A 13,375-nucleotide genomic window follows, 5' to 3' on the forward strand; every position below is an offset into this window, starting at 1 on the left:
CACAATTATTTTCTACTTGTAGTTTTTACTCTTTACAAAGTTATTTAATCATAAAAAATGTTACATTTTATAAAATATAATCAAATGTGTGTGCTTAACATGAAACAATGATGTGTGTTTTTAGACTGCAAAAAAAATAATAATCAAAAGTCCATTTGAAATTTCTCTCTGGATTTTAAACCTCTGTATGCCTCTTTGATTAAGTTTTATGGAAAAGTTTGGGCACCCCCTGAAAATTTTCATAATTGCAAACCATAGCCTGCTGGCTGTTTAAACCAGCAAATTCATTTGGATATATTTTATACTCTCGGGATAAAGCAACATTTCAGTTCTGGCACAACATTTATTTAACTAACAGATTCAATGCAATTTCATGCAATGCCATAATAATAACAGACAGGTGAAAAACTGTGGGCACCCCAACAGAATAATGATATCGATCTTTTGTACAGCCACCTTTTGCTGAAATAACAGCCTGTAGACATCTCTTTTAGTCAATGATAATCCTTGAAGTCTTGCTGAAGGCATTTTGGTCCATTCCTCCTTGCTAAATGTCTCCAGTTCAGTCAGGATTGATGGATGCCGAGCATGATCGGCCCTTTTCACATCAATCCATAGCCCCATCATTTTCAATGATGTTCAAGTCTGGGGACTGGAATGGCCATTCTAGAACATAGTATTGTGTCTGAGCATTAATTTCTTGGTAGATCTGGAACTGTGCTTTGGGTCATGGTCCTTCTGAAACATCCAACCCTGCCCTAACTTTTGCCTCTTGACTGATTCATGAACATTGTTCTTTAGAATCTGCTGATACTGGGTGGAATTCATGCAACCTTCAACTCTGACAAGGTTTCCAGTACTCGTGCTTGCCACACATCACTACAACATGATGGACCCCCACCATATTTTAAAGTAGGGAGCATTCTCCTGGAATACTGTATTCTTTTTCAGTCATTCAAAGCGTCATGGTCGACCAAGCAGAATGCGAAAAAAGTCTTCCTTTGCATCATCCTTCCATTGAGCTGTTCTTTGTGAAGAGTTTGCTGGATTGTGACACGATCTACAATTACATTATCAGCAGCAAGATGTTCCTGGAGCTCTTTAGTGGTCTGTGGATTGTCTGTGACCATTCTAACCTTTGCCTTTCAGATATTTTTTTTGGTCTAGCACATCTTTCCTTCACTCTTCACAATAACTGTTCCTGTGGCCTTCCATTTTCTTACTATATTTCTGATTGTGGAGATAGAAACTTTAAACCTTTGAGATAGGTTTTTTGTATTCTTCTCCTAATTCATCTTGATGAATTTTTATCCTACTTTTTAGGTCATTAGAAAGTTCTTTTGAAGTTCCCATGTAGCTATTTTCTGGTTCACAACAAGGAGAAGCACAACTAGCAATCAGCTGTCTTAAATATCCAGTTTCATGATTTGGTTGGTGTCACTCAAATCAATTTTGTGTTGTAATCAATCAGCATTAAGTGACTACAGGTTTTCAAAAGAAAGGGTGCCCAAACTTTTGCTTAGCCTATTTTTACAGTTTTAATTTAATTTCACACATCTTAATGCTACTACACAACAGATTTCTGTTTGAAAAACATGACATTATCTATTTAGAAAAAAGAATGGCATTTCACTGTGATTTTCTCTTATGAAGAAAGAGTACATAACACACAGAGGGGTGACCAAATTTTTGCATAAAACTGTAACCTTATGATATCTTTTTTACTTCACACTAGATAATTATTCAACAGGATTAAAATAATTCCTCTTACTTTTATTTTTGCTAGCAAACTGTGACTTTTTAGATAACTACATACAATTTGAAAGCTATGCATTTATTACTTTCAAGTATATTTCTGGCCAGATAGTTGTAATTATAGTTTTAATTGAGTAAAACTTTAACTCAGTACCTGTACTTCAATATGTGTGTATCATATCATCTGTATCATTTTAAGTACATTTTACACCCCTACATTAGAATACTGGTGGATTGTGAGTGAGCGAGTGAAATAAAATCTCCCTCCTCTCTCTGTCAGAAAAGACAGTGGCTCTTTGTGTCTGGACTGTGGATTGTCCTAAAGTACTTTTTCTCATGTTGTTTTGGCAGTACTGTTCATTCTCTGTGGTGACCTGGGTTTCAGTGCACTTACTGAGAGAGAGAGAGAGACATGTAAAAAAGTGCTGAGTGTGTGTATTCTGTGTGTGTCACCTGTGCTGTCCCGCTGATCTCTGGGCCGCAGTACGGTGCTAGGCTCCTGATATTCCCCCTCTCGGTCCCTGTCGTCAGGGAAGGTGTGTATGCGCTGGTAGCGGCTGGAGTATGTGTGTGTGTTGGTGTTGTTGATCACCACATTGTCCGATGGAACTGAAAGATGAACTCGCAGCTCGTCGCTGGAGAGGCTTCCTTGAGCCTGAATTTATATGAACAAAAATAAAAGAGCCATGAAATCACATTTAAAGATTTGTGGCATTCAGTTCTCATCCATTAGCCATAGTGAACTCCTAAATATTTTTAACGGGTTAATAAAAATGTAGATTTAAGAAAAGAAATCAAAAGGATCAATTACAAAATGAACTCCAAAAATGCTCCACTAGTGAAAACAGTTCAAAACAAAGACAAAGCAGAATCAAGCAGAGCAAAACTACAACATCAGTAGTATTTTCAGAATTTAACTGCGTTTATAAAACTGTTGACTAAATGGTCCAGTGACTTAAATAGATCATAAAGAGGTACTTGATTGAGTTTTTGAATGAATCCCCTGGATGAATAATCCTATAACTAATAATGACCTGTTTTCGATTAGTTTCTAAATGAGTCAGCACTTTGTAACGAATCAGTTGAATATAGTTATTGACTGCATTTAAAGTAATTTTATCTATGGTGAAAATGGGTATTAGAAAAGCGTAGTATGTCAAAGGGTGCTTTTAATTGGTTTGGACCAAGGGCAACAAATGACACTGTGGCATTTTTCTGCCATTTTCTGGGCCCTTTTCACATCACATTGATTGATTTGGTCTGAACCAGTTGAAAAGAACCAATATGCAGCCATGTGACAAACATCACTCAAATGCCAAATGTTATTCCTAAACTGCTTTTCGATGGGTCAGATTTAACATGTGGGAAAATACCAAATAGATACACAAAGTGTCGCTTTTTACTATGGAGGGACGACTGGTTGGACGCCTGAATGATTGTATACTATATAGTTTGTATACATCAATTTAGACAAACTATACATTTCGAGAATGAAGTACGGCTGCGGCTGGAAAACAATGTTTTAATGCATTGCAAATGGTGTAGGTGCATAGCAAGTCACTTCAGGGAGGCATGAATGAATTTTGCTTAACTGCGACATGGTCATCTTCTGGAACTATTACCAACGATTCATCAGGTAGTGTTTCTGTTTCTGTCTCTCTCTCTCTGTTTAAAATTGTTGATGAAGCGATGTCAACAATTATTTTTCCTCCACATTCCCTAATGTACAGCACATAGGACTACGGCAGCTGGATTAGTCCAAAAAGGTGCAGTAAGTTTTGCAGTTGGGTCTTTTCTTGTTCGGATCTTGTTCTTACCACAAACAAACCACTCCAGGGTTCTTCAAGGAGGACTTTGTACGCTTTGTTGGTCTGCTTTTGGTGCGCATTTGAGTGCGACTGCTACATTCACACCTGCCCAAACGAACTGTACCAAGAGGGAAAATGAACTCGAGCAATTCAACCGAACTAAATAAGGCAGGTGTGAAAAAAAAATCAAAGTATTCATAGAGCAACAGACTGAAAGTTTCCAGATAACTTTGTACTTCTGGAAAGAATTAAAAGAAAGACATTTTAAAACCACATGCAGCCACATAAGAGGATTTGCATATACTTGTCTATGGTAAGCCCACTATGTCACTGTTATTGCAAATTGTAGGTTACATAGAGATGATAATGGAATAATACAAAAAAAAATGCACTGTGGAACCAGCATTTGCATTTTCAAGCACCCTCCAAAAAACAAACAAAAAGTTTGTTTTTACACAGTACCGTTTAAGCTCTCCGTAAATAAATATGCGATTTAGACAAAGTCAATGACCTGTTCAAAATCATTAGTGGTCATGCTGGCTATTTCCACAAACAGTAAAAAGTCATAAAGCTACTGAATTACACACATCAATGCTCTTGGAACGTCACTGACCAGAATTGTTGCACTATAGGAGACATAAAAAAGGGAAATGGACCACATTTATATATAAGAAAAAAACACCTTGCCAAGAAGCTTCTTCCAGTATTGCCTCCATAGTATGACCACTATAACAGCCAATAGGAGCAGGATTATTCCAACCAGACAGCCAATCAGGATGGCCGTGTGGCTGCTGTCGTCTTTGGCCACAGGTATCCCCACCCTCAAAGTGATGCCAGACATCTCTGTTAACAGGAAACACGACAGTTTAATGATCACATGTGTCTTTTATTCAGACATTTAAATGATTACAAACAGCATAATCGAGGCATGTGAAAGCCCACAGAGTGTTTAGTGAGTAAAACCAAAGCTTATCTATCATTACAGCCACCTTCTAATCTCAGTGCAGGGTGCGGCAGTGATAAGTGAATGCCTTCATGGTCATTAATACACTTTCTGTGATTTGACTTGCTTTCTTGTACACCGTGTGTGTAGTAAATGTTGGTATGTTTAGATGGCAGCTGTTGTTTTGGGGGTCTGCAATAAGCTTTGACTGGAGTTAATGAGCTGTGAGAGTAGGCACAGTCCTAAAGCTCAGGAAACTAATTCAAAGAGGGACAAGAGCAAGGACATTTCATAATAAAGATTCCTTATGAGTTTGACTATATGAAACACGAAAACGGAAACAACAGTGCATTGTTTAGGTCAAGAAAAAAACATTCCATTAATCATGCAAAACAATGTCCAGGCTTCAAGATGGATACTCATGCAGACGCACAACAGGCAGTTATTTTCTCAAACACTTTGTGAGAGGGCAGGGTATTCAGATATTAAGACATTTTATGGGCATCTAGAATATTATAAAAGGTGTATGTGCTACAAAACATGCTGGTAATATTAGAGATCAAATTTACAAAAAGCATAGAGTCGATACTTTTTTCTTCCCCTTGTCCTGCTCTCTTTCTCTCTCACCTGTTGGCATGCTGCTGGGCAGCAGTGAAGAATTGGTCATGAGCAGGTCTGGAAAAATGAGGATGGACAGGTAAAAAATGGGGGAATTTAGAAAGCTGGTGAACTAGGGGCAAAGAGACATGAGAATGCTGAAAGGTGAGAAAAGACAGAGTGGGGTGATGGGGTGAAATAACGTTTTTAAGCCTGTAAAATGGCATTTCTTCAGTTCCTCAATGTAAAGGATTGAGAATCAAAGATAAAATGCATTTCCCACATATATAAACACATATGTTGATGTTGAATTTTTAGCCCTTCTGTAATTTTATTATTATTTTTTTTAAACATTTTTAACAGAGAACACATTGCTTATAACAAATTTATTTAGTCTTTTCCATGATGACAGTACATAATATTCTACTAGTTATTTTGCAAGATAATTTAAATACTTAAAAAGATTAAATAGCCAATCAAATAACAAATTAAAATAGTAATCAAAAGGTTTTATTTTTTTTCACATGACGCAATCTTCAGATGGAGGGCACGAAGTCCAGAACATAAATATTTATCTTTTATTTTTTTATAATTGTTTAAATAAGCCAAAATAAGAAATGCAGTACAGCTTTTATAAATTTCCAAAAGTTTTTGCACCAATAAAAAAAAAATCAGATACAAATACCACCACACTTATACAGCATCCAGGTGAATATAAATAACGTACCCTGCCATGTAATTGCTGCAATTAAATCTTTGTCTTGTTTTGCAATAATTCAAGTCTTGGCGTTTCGGCTGAATAAACAACTATAACGTGAACATCGAGATGCACAGCAGTGGTGAATGTTTGTTGATACTGTAGTAAGTTCATGAAGTTCATTGACTATTCAGTATAGTATTTTTCATGTAACATAACAGCTTACACAGTATCTATCCCCTCAATGACAGGCAAATATATTTGAGTTTAGTAAAAACTCTGTAGGGTTGTGACGATGAGGAAATTTTCCCACCAGTTAATCAACATGTGACAACATCGGTAATACAGGTATCACAGTGGGGGTGGGGGTTTCCTCTTTTCCTAATTTTTTATGTTTTAATAGCTTAGAAATGCGTGCGTGTAATACTTTCACTTTCAGTTTTGCAGGACTTGCCAACACGCGCTGCATAAGGGCACTATACACAACACACAGCATGCACAACACAAGATGACAAGTGCTGAACTCCTAATCTCCCTCAGAGATACTGGAGTTCAATAACGTGGTGAGCAGTATGACTATTGACCAACACCTACCTGTAAGTTTACACACTGCATAGACTAGGCTACAGCTCTAATGAATTGCATGTTTTAAATGACAGCGAGACATGCTACATTTAGTTTTTATTGTAAAATATACATTATAACCCAGTACACAGTTAAATAATATTTTTTAAATGGCTTGCCTATTGGTGGCGTATATAACCGTTAAGCTTAAATAGGCTAAGCATATTTTTATTAATATTAAAACACAATGCAAACTAGCCACCCTTTCAATTTTTTTTCGTTTCTGTATATTTTTTAATCAAACCAAAAATGCAATGAATTGTTTATTTTGGTTTTCATTTTATTATAATTTATATAATTATTAGGCCACACAACTTGTACAGAACATTGTCTCTGATTTCGTTTTTACAGATATCCTACTGATAGGCTTTTTGGCTCAAAGACATTTATGCCTGTTAATTTCTATGCTGTATTTTGATAGATTTTGCAAAGGCTTCATCTCTACCTGTCAGCTGGTACCAGCCTCAGTTTTGTGACTTGACTTGTGTGGTGCCTGTATCAATGTTTGGATGACAGCGAGAGAGAGAGATGAGATGGCTGCACATCACAGCTACTTTACTGCAATTTTTTAAAATATTGGCTCATCTAAATTAACTTTTATTTGATTAAAAGCCGAAATATTGCCAGACAGACGAAGACACTTTCGGTTTTTGAAGAGATTGGCTTTAGTGATAAAAGACCCACAAACACGCACACACGCACGCACACACACACACTTGATTTTTTTAAACATTAAACGCATAATAATCATGTCCAAAATCACGTGGTTGCCGCGATGGTGGCTTTGTTTCTCTGCAGTTGGCTTATTAAAGGCACGGCACTGCTAAATCACTAATTTTAATAAAAAATAAGATTATTTATTATTAAACATTGTGAGATGATGGTCGCATGATTTTTAAATTGAGAGTATGCTATGCTTTGCGTATTTATGACTATCGATCTTATCTACCCGCGACCCACTCATAGTTAAACATCAAGTAGGTGCATTGAGGTGCGTGTATAAATTAGTTGTGTTTCCTCTAGATGCTGCCACCTTTGTCAGGCCAAGTTTGCAGAATGCCTCATTAACGATTTCAGGTTCTCTTTTTGCGTTTTGTTTGAACCAAAAATATTGGCAAACAGGCGCTTTTGCAGTGCGTTTTGACACTAAATCGTCCGCCATTCTCTTTCTGTAAATTCACCTCCTCTCGTTCTTCTTACTTGATAAATGAAATATGACGCATTGTAGCTATGTTCAGATTATAATTATGGTGCATGCTTTTGTTTTAAGTAAATTATTTAGAATTATATATTCCACTTAATTCAAATAAATATTTAATAAAAAAAACGAATACTTAAAAAAAAAAAAACAAATGTGGGGACGGTGTCACGGTGGAAAAGTGATGTCACCGGTGTTTCATCTTTAAACCGGTAACATCGTCAACACCGTCTATCGTGGCCCTCTTTATGATATAAGGATCATGCCCAACATATGTGGCTATTTTGTTTTTATATCTCCTTTAAAATATGCTACAAAATCACAAAAATATGGATTTTACTCTTTCCTCCTATGTCTCCCATCCAGTTTTTTACTTCTTGCCCTCCATCTGAATTTCGCTTATCAACAGAAGCACGTGATTGAAAACAACCTATAGCAACAGAATAATAAATTTAAATAGCCAATATACCCCTTCTGTGCTGTTGATCAACAGTTAATTACACATTTTATTTACTCCCAACAGGGAAAACCACCAACAATCAAGAACGCATGATTATATGCTGTCATGGCTGTGCAATCAAACAACATTATAATGAAAGTCAATAGGGCAAAAGCAGCCCCGAACATAATGAATAGGTAATAAATTTTAACAGTACACAAGGGTTAAAAATACTGACCATTATAGCTTTTTAATTCCAGATAAACTAAAGAAATAAAACAAATAAAAAAATTTACTACTGTGAACAAAGTCCTTTCTCTGTTGAAGATCACTTAGGAAATATTTGAAAAAGAATGACAATTTTACAGGAGGGCTTATAACTTTATATATAAACTGAAATCACTTAACTTCCATAATTTAATTCCGATATTGTATAATGCAAATGTCACATGGCAGTGCATTGCAAACACTCATAATGCATTGGGGTTGATGTATAGCATGAGTGTGACTTACTGGTAGGGCTACTGGTTGCGTTGGCAGTAATGGGGCTGTAAGAAGTGGCATTGAGAGGACGAGAGCTGGAGGAAGGTATTGGAGGAAGGACAGATCCATCCTCAAATGGCACTGGAGACAACAGAAAAACAACAACAGGGAAATAAAGAATAAGATAAGCAGACTCTGCCTCTAATTGTTTAAACACAAAAATTGTATCTCTTTCTCAGCTACAACCCCATCAAATTAGGTCATAAAGACTCCCTTTTTCTCCAAACTGTTGTTGTTGCTAAAATATTCAGCTCAACTATGAATGCAAATCACATCAACATGACCTAGTTTACAACTGACTCTATAAGATGCATCTTATGCTAATATGATCACAAGTGGATGACACTAAATACAGGTGCAAAAAGGATCTAAAATGTTTTAAGCTTGACAACTTTTGATTATTTTAAGACGCCAAATCACATTAGACTCGACTGATTTTGCAAAAACACATGGCAACACTTTATTTTGATGGTCCACTTGAGTATTAGTTGACAGCCTGCTAAATATCTGTTGATACTGCTGCTTCAACAGACATTTAACTGACTATAAGAAACTTTACAAGTACATATCAACTTACACTAACCCCAACCGCAACTCCAACCTAACAGTCTGCTTATAATGTAATGAGAATTAAATGGCATGTAGATGCAATGAAACTTAAATTCAACAAACGGACCACTAAAATAAAGTGTGACCAAACACTTATTGGTCAAATGCATTTGAACAGGCACATTTACAACTGCCTACTGATCCAACATGTGACTTTCATTATTTTAACAAAGTTAGTGGTCACATGTAGAGTATGCCTATGATACTGAGTAACCAGGCAAGTGTCACTAAGTTGTCAGTATTTAATTACTTTAATATTTCCCAAACTTGAGCTCAATTTCATTAACATGCAGTTCAGAGAAAATGTTCAGAGGGAGGTCAACACTTTTAATGATGTGGGAATCACATTTTGCTTCACAGCAAAAACAATCTAACAATACAATTGACTCAACATCCTGCTGAAAAAAGGTTTTTCTGGTCTCAGCAAGTTATGCTGGATTCTCCGTGAAAAAAAATGTAATAATTTCTGACTGATCAAATCCCACATATAGGAAAATTTGCTTTGTGGCAAAAGATAATATTTAACATCTTGCTATCAAACACACATCTTCAACCAGCAAGTTGTTCTACAGGATCTACAGTAAAAGAGTTAAGCGACTAGCAACTTAACAAGCTAAACAACCATAGCACGGTTGCTGCTAGATCAGATATAATTGTGGCCGGAAGTTAACAAAAATGATTCATATTATTTATAAAATTTCCAAGTAATTGTATTTTATAACGTCTCCCCCCCAACCCTAAACCCAACCGTCACAGTAATGTATCAACAGCGGTTGTACTGAGTATTATGTTATCTATTAAGTTACCGAGTAAATAGATTTTTTTTGTCTACCCCTATTCTAACCCTCACACAGTACTGTACAGTCACAGTACTGTAAAAATATTAATTATTGTTATACGGTGTCATAAAAAATACTGCTAAATTGATTTGTATATTGCACTTCAGGCTGGCCAGGTATCCTATTTAGACTTTACCCCATAACACTAGCTTGATAACAATGGGAAACCAACTAAATCAAGTTAGAAACCACATTAGGCTGGTTTTAAAGCCCTGAAAAATGTAATTAGCTCTAAAATGCAATCACATCTATCCACAGTCAAAAATATAATAAGTAAAATGCATAATGGAATAACTTTCTACAAAAGGATTTTTACTACTTTAAAGGCATCCATTTAATCACTCTCATGTTGCAGGAGTGTATTTATGCCAATAGACCAAAAGATCATTGTACGCGTCTAAATTTGCGATTAAAAAATCATTACAATATAAAGTAAAGATTAAGCTCCATGAAGATATTTTGTAAATATTTGAGAATTTATCTTTTGATTATTAATATGATTTTTATTTCTGTATATTAGGATTTTCATATAATCCTATTACATGGGTGTTTATTAAATATGACCCTGGGCCACAAACCGATTACAAGTGCAGTTTTAAATATTGAGATTCATGCATCAAACGAAATAAAAGCTAAATAAATAATCTTTCCATTGATGTATAATTTAATTGGATATGACGATATTTGACAGAGTCAACTATTTGAAAATCTGAGGGTCTAATAATGATGTATAACAAACTCTTACTATTAGACCCAATCAAACACCCGAAGGCTTAATAGAGGAAATGACTATTTACATTGGTAATGAGCTGGTGCAGACTGCTGCGAAAGGTCAGGTGTGTGTGTGTTCATACTTGAGTAGAAGCTTATCTCGCTAATAAGGAGCCAGTTGTCAGCGAAAGCGAAGTGGCAGCGGAGAATCTGAGCCGGTCGTCCTCCAAGCGGCAGCGAAATCGTGCGGGATGACAGGTCATGTAGATCAGACACTTGAAGGCTCAGCTCAGGCTCTGCCCATGGGCTCAACAGACTGGCCTTAAACTTACACACCACCTCGCTGAACACCCGCACACCCTGAGTGTGTCTGTTATTACTGTGCACCTGAAACAGAGCCATTCAACAACAATCTGCCATCAGACCATCTGCTGAGAACAAAAACAAAAGAACAAAAAGAGCATCTGGGAGAAATAATCAAAAGTTATTACTGCGAAAATGGGAGGGGAGAGGAGGAAAAGAAAAGAAACAGGGAGAGGATGAAAGGTGGAGGGCAAGAACATATATAATGTGACAGTTTAGACATTAATGGTGCTGTTAGGTCAACGTCTAACTGAGCACATGTGTGCAAACACTCACTGACTCATGAAACATGCTCCAAAACAAACCGCTATAACAGCCACAGAGGTTAAAGCGCAGTCGAAGCTATCATTGTGACACCTCATAAGTCTAATACACACACTCACACAGGCTATTTTGCTTTACTTTAATCCTTTTGCATTAGAATTGCATGTTTTATTCAATTTGTTACTTGACATTTCGCTCAATTTAAATCAACTACAAATTGACTTTTCGCAATTACAAGTGAAAATTGTTTTCAAGTAAATCCTAGCCCAAGTTTGTTTTTGAAGTCATTGTAGGAAGTTAATTTGGTTTGAAGCTGAACAGCAGCTCTTTTACTCATGTTGTTACAAACCTGTTTGACTTTCTTTCTTTTGTAAAACAGAAAAGAGATGATTTTTTCAAAAAAAATGTAATTTCCAAACATTTCTATATAGGCCAAACAGTTATTGTGTGTTATGACGAAAAATGAACATCATACAGGCAAGAAATAACAAGATGAGTAAACAATGATTTTAGGTGAACTGAAATCATCAACAATTAAAACAGGCAGGCAAAACGAATAAAAGTACACCTTGACAACTGGCTCAGAAAACTGAAACGATTACTATAAAAAAGGCCTATTATGACTTGTTAGTCAATTGCTGGGATATTATTTGTATCTAAAGCAATCACATTAGGAAATGTTTTAGTTAATTCACTTTTACAACAACCAGTCAAACACAACTTCAAAGTGTTTCTACATTCTATTTAAAAGATCTGAGTGTTAAAACACTCTCTAAACTACACATTCTACACAGTATGAGACTTCACATTCCTCATACATGTACATTCTCTTTTCCTCATGGTTCCTGTTCTCTGTTTTTATCTTTTTTTCCAGCCAATCTTTACTATCTTTGAAAAACTTCAACAACAATGTATTAAAAACTGAAAGATTTTTATTTTGCCTTTTTATTTCTATTATAGAAAACAACACAGAGTACGTTTACCAAGAACCTTTTTTTCAATGTGATTAAAACAATACTCTGATTAAGAGTCTACCATGTAAACAGCATCATTTTTGATTAATTAAGTCTGATTAAGGACCTAATCGAACTAAACATAAATCGAATTAAGACATGGAGTACGCTGATTTTAGTCACATTATTGAAGTGCAAAACAACCTTAAACTATTACCGTCGTGTAGGATTTTTTGCCGAATTTTGCGACAGGGAAGTTTATACACACAATGCTGTTTGACTATTACAGATAACAGAAAACATACAAAAGTGATGGCTGCTTTCTAGACTTCCGGCTAAATGTTATAGTCAGCTGAAGGCTTAACTGACCAGTCCTTTCTGCAGATCCAGTGTAATCTCTTGGCAGAGAGTCAGCCTGCTTCTCCAAACACCATGGAAAAAAAATTTATTGAACCACATTTATTTGTAGAAATTGTGAATTTTATATTTTAGTAAACCACAAACAACATAAATATTAGGGCTGCACAATATATGGTTTAAGCATCGATATCGCAATGTGTTGCGTCTGTAATAGTTACAACACAACATCCAGTGCATCCGGAAAGTATTCATAGCGCCTCAATTTTTCCCCATTTTCTTATGTTACAGCCTTATTCCAAAATGAATTAAATTTAATTATTTCCTCAACTTTCTACACAAAACACCCCATAATGACAATGTGAAAAAAAGATTTTTTTGAAATTATTGCAAATTTAAAAAAAAAAAAAAAAAAGAAAGAAAAAAAAAAAGAAAAATCCCATGTAGTATTCACAGCCTTTGCTCAATACATTGTTTATGCACATTGGTAGCAATTACAGCCTTAAATCTTTATGAATATGATGCTACAAGCTTGGCACACCTGTCTTTGAGATATTTTGCCCATTGCTGTACCTCTTAAGCTCTATCAGGTTGAATGGGAAGCGACAGCATACAGCCAATTTCAGATCTCTTCAGAGAGGTTTAATAGGATTAAAGGTCTGGGCTCTGGCTAGG

At 35.8% G+C, this 13,375-nt stretch overlaps 1 protein-coding gene and 2 long non-coding RNA genes across 15 annotated transcripts in view; 2 read left to right on the forward strand and 1 right to left on the reverse strand.

Annotated features, from left to right (window-relative positions):
* LOC137487900 (uncharacterized) overlaps positions 1-13,375 on the forward strand; it is a 1,155,393-nt gene that overhangs the window by 528,075 nt on the left and 613,943 nt on the right. The gene's annotated exons all lie outside the window — the stretch shown is intronic.
* Positions 1-13,375, reverse strand: part of ddr1 (discoidin domain receptor tyrosine kinase 1) — a 72,742-nt gene that overhangs the window by 11,063 nt on the left and 48,304 nt on the right. For 7 of the 13 annotated variants that reach the window (XM_073925478.1, XM_073925472.1, XM_073925475.1 and 4 more), the window contains 4 exons: positions 10,907-11,150; positions 8,575-8,685; positions 4,246-4,406; positions 2,209-2,410 (listed from right to left, as the gene is read on the reverse strand). In XM_073925478.1, the coding sequence (XP_073781579.1) occupies positions 2,209-2,410; positions 4,246-4,406; positions 8,575-8,685; positions 10,907-11,150 (718 nt within the window). Of the gene's footprint in view, positions 1-2,208; positions 2,411-4,245; positions 4,407-5,133; positions 5,182-8,574; positions 8,686-10,906; positions 11,151-13,375 lie in introns of all 13 variants that reach the window. The other 6 variants (XM_073925476.1, XM_073925470.1, XM_073925471.1 and 3 more) reach the window with 1 other exon arrangement.
* Positions 447-4,406, forward strand: LOC141378091 (uncharacterized). Its single transcript, XR_012391736.1, has 2 exons — positions 447-3,049; positions 3,136-4,406. It is a non-coding gene; the product is annotated as an uncharacterized lncRNA (long non-coding RNA).

Source organism: Danio rerio, chromosome 16 (assembly GCF_049306965.1).
Source record: "Danio rerio strain Tuebingen ecotype United States chromosome 16, GRCz12tu, whole genome shotgun sequence".
In the NCBI taxonomy this organism is placed as follows: Eukaryota; Metazoa; Chordata; class Actinopteri; order Cypriniformes; family Danionidae; genus Danio; species Danio rerio.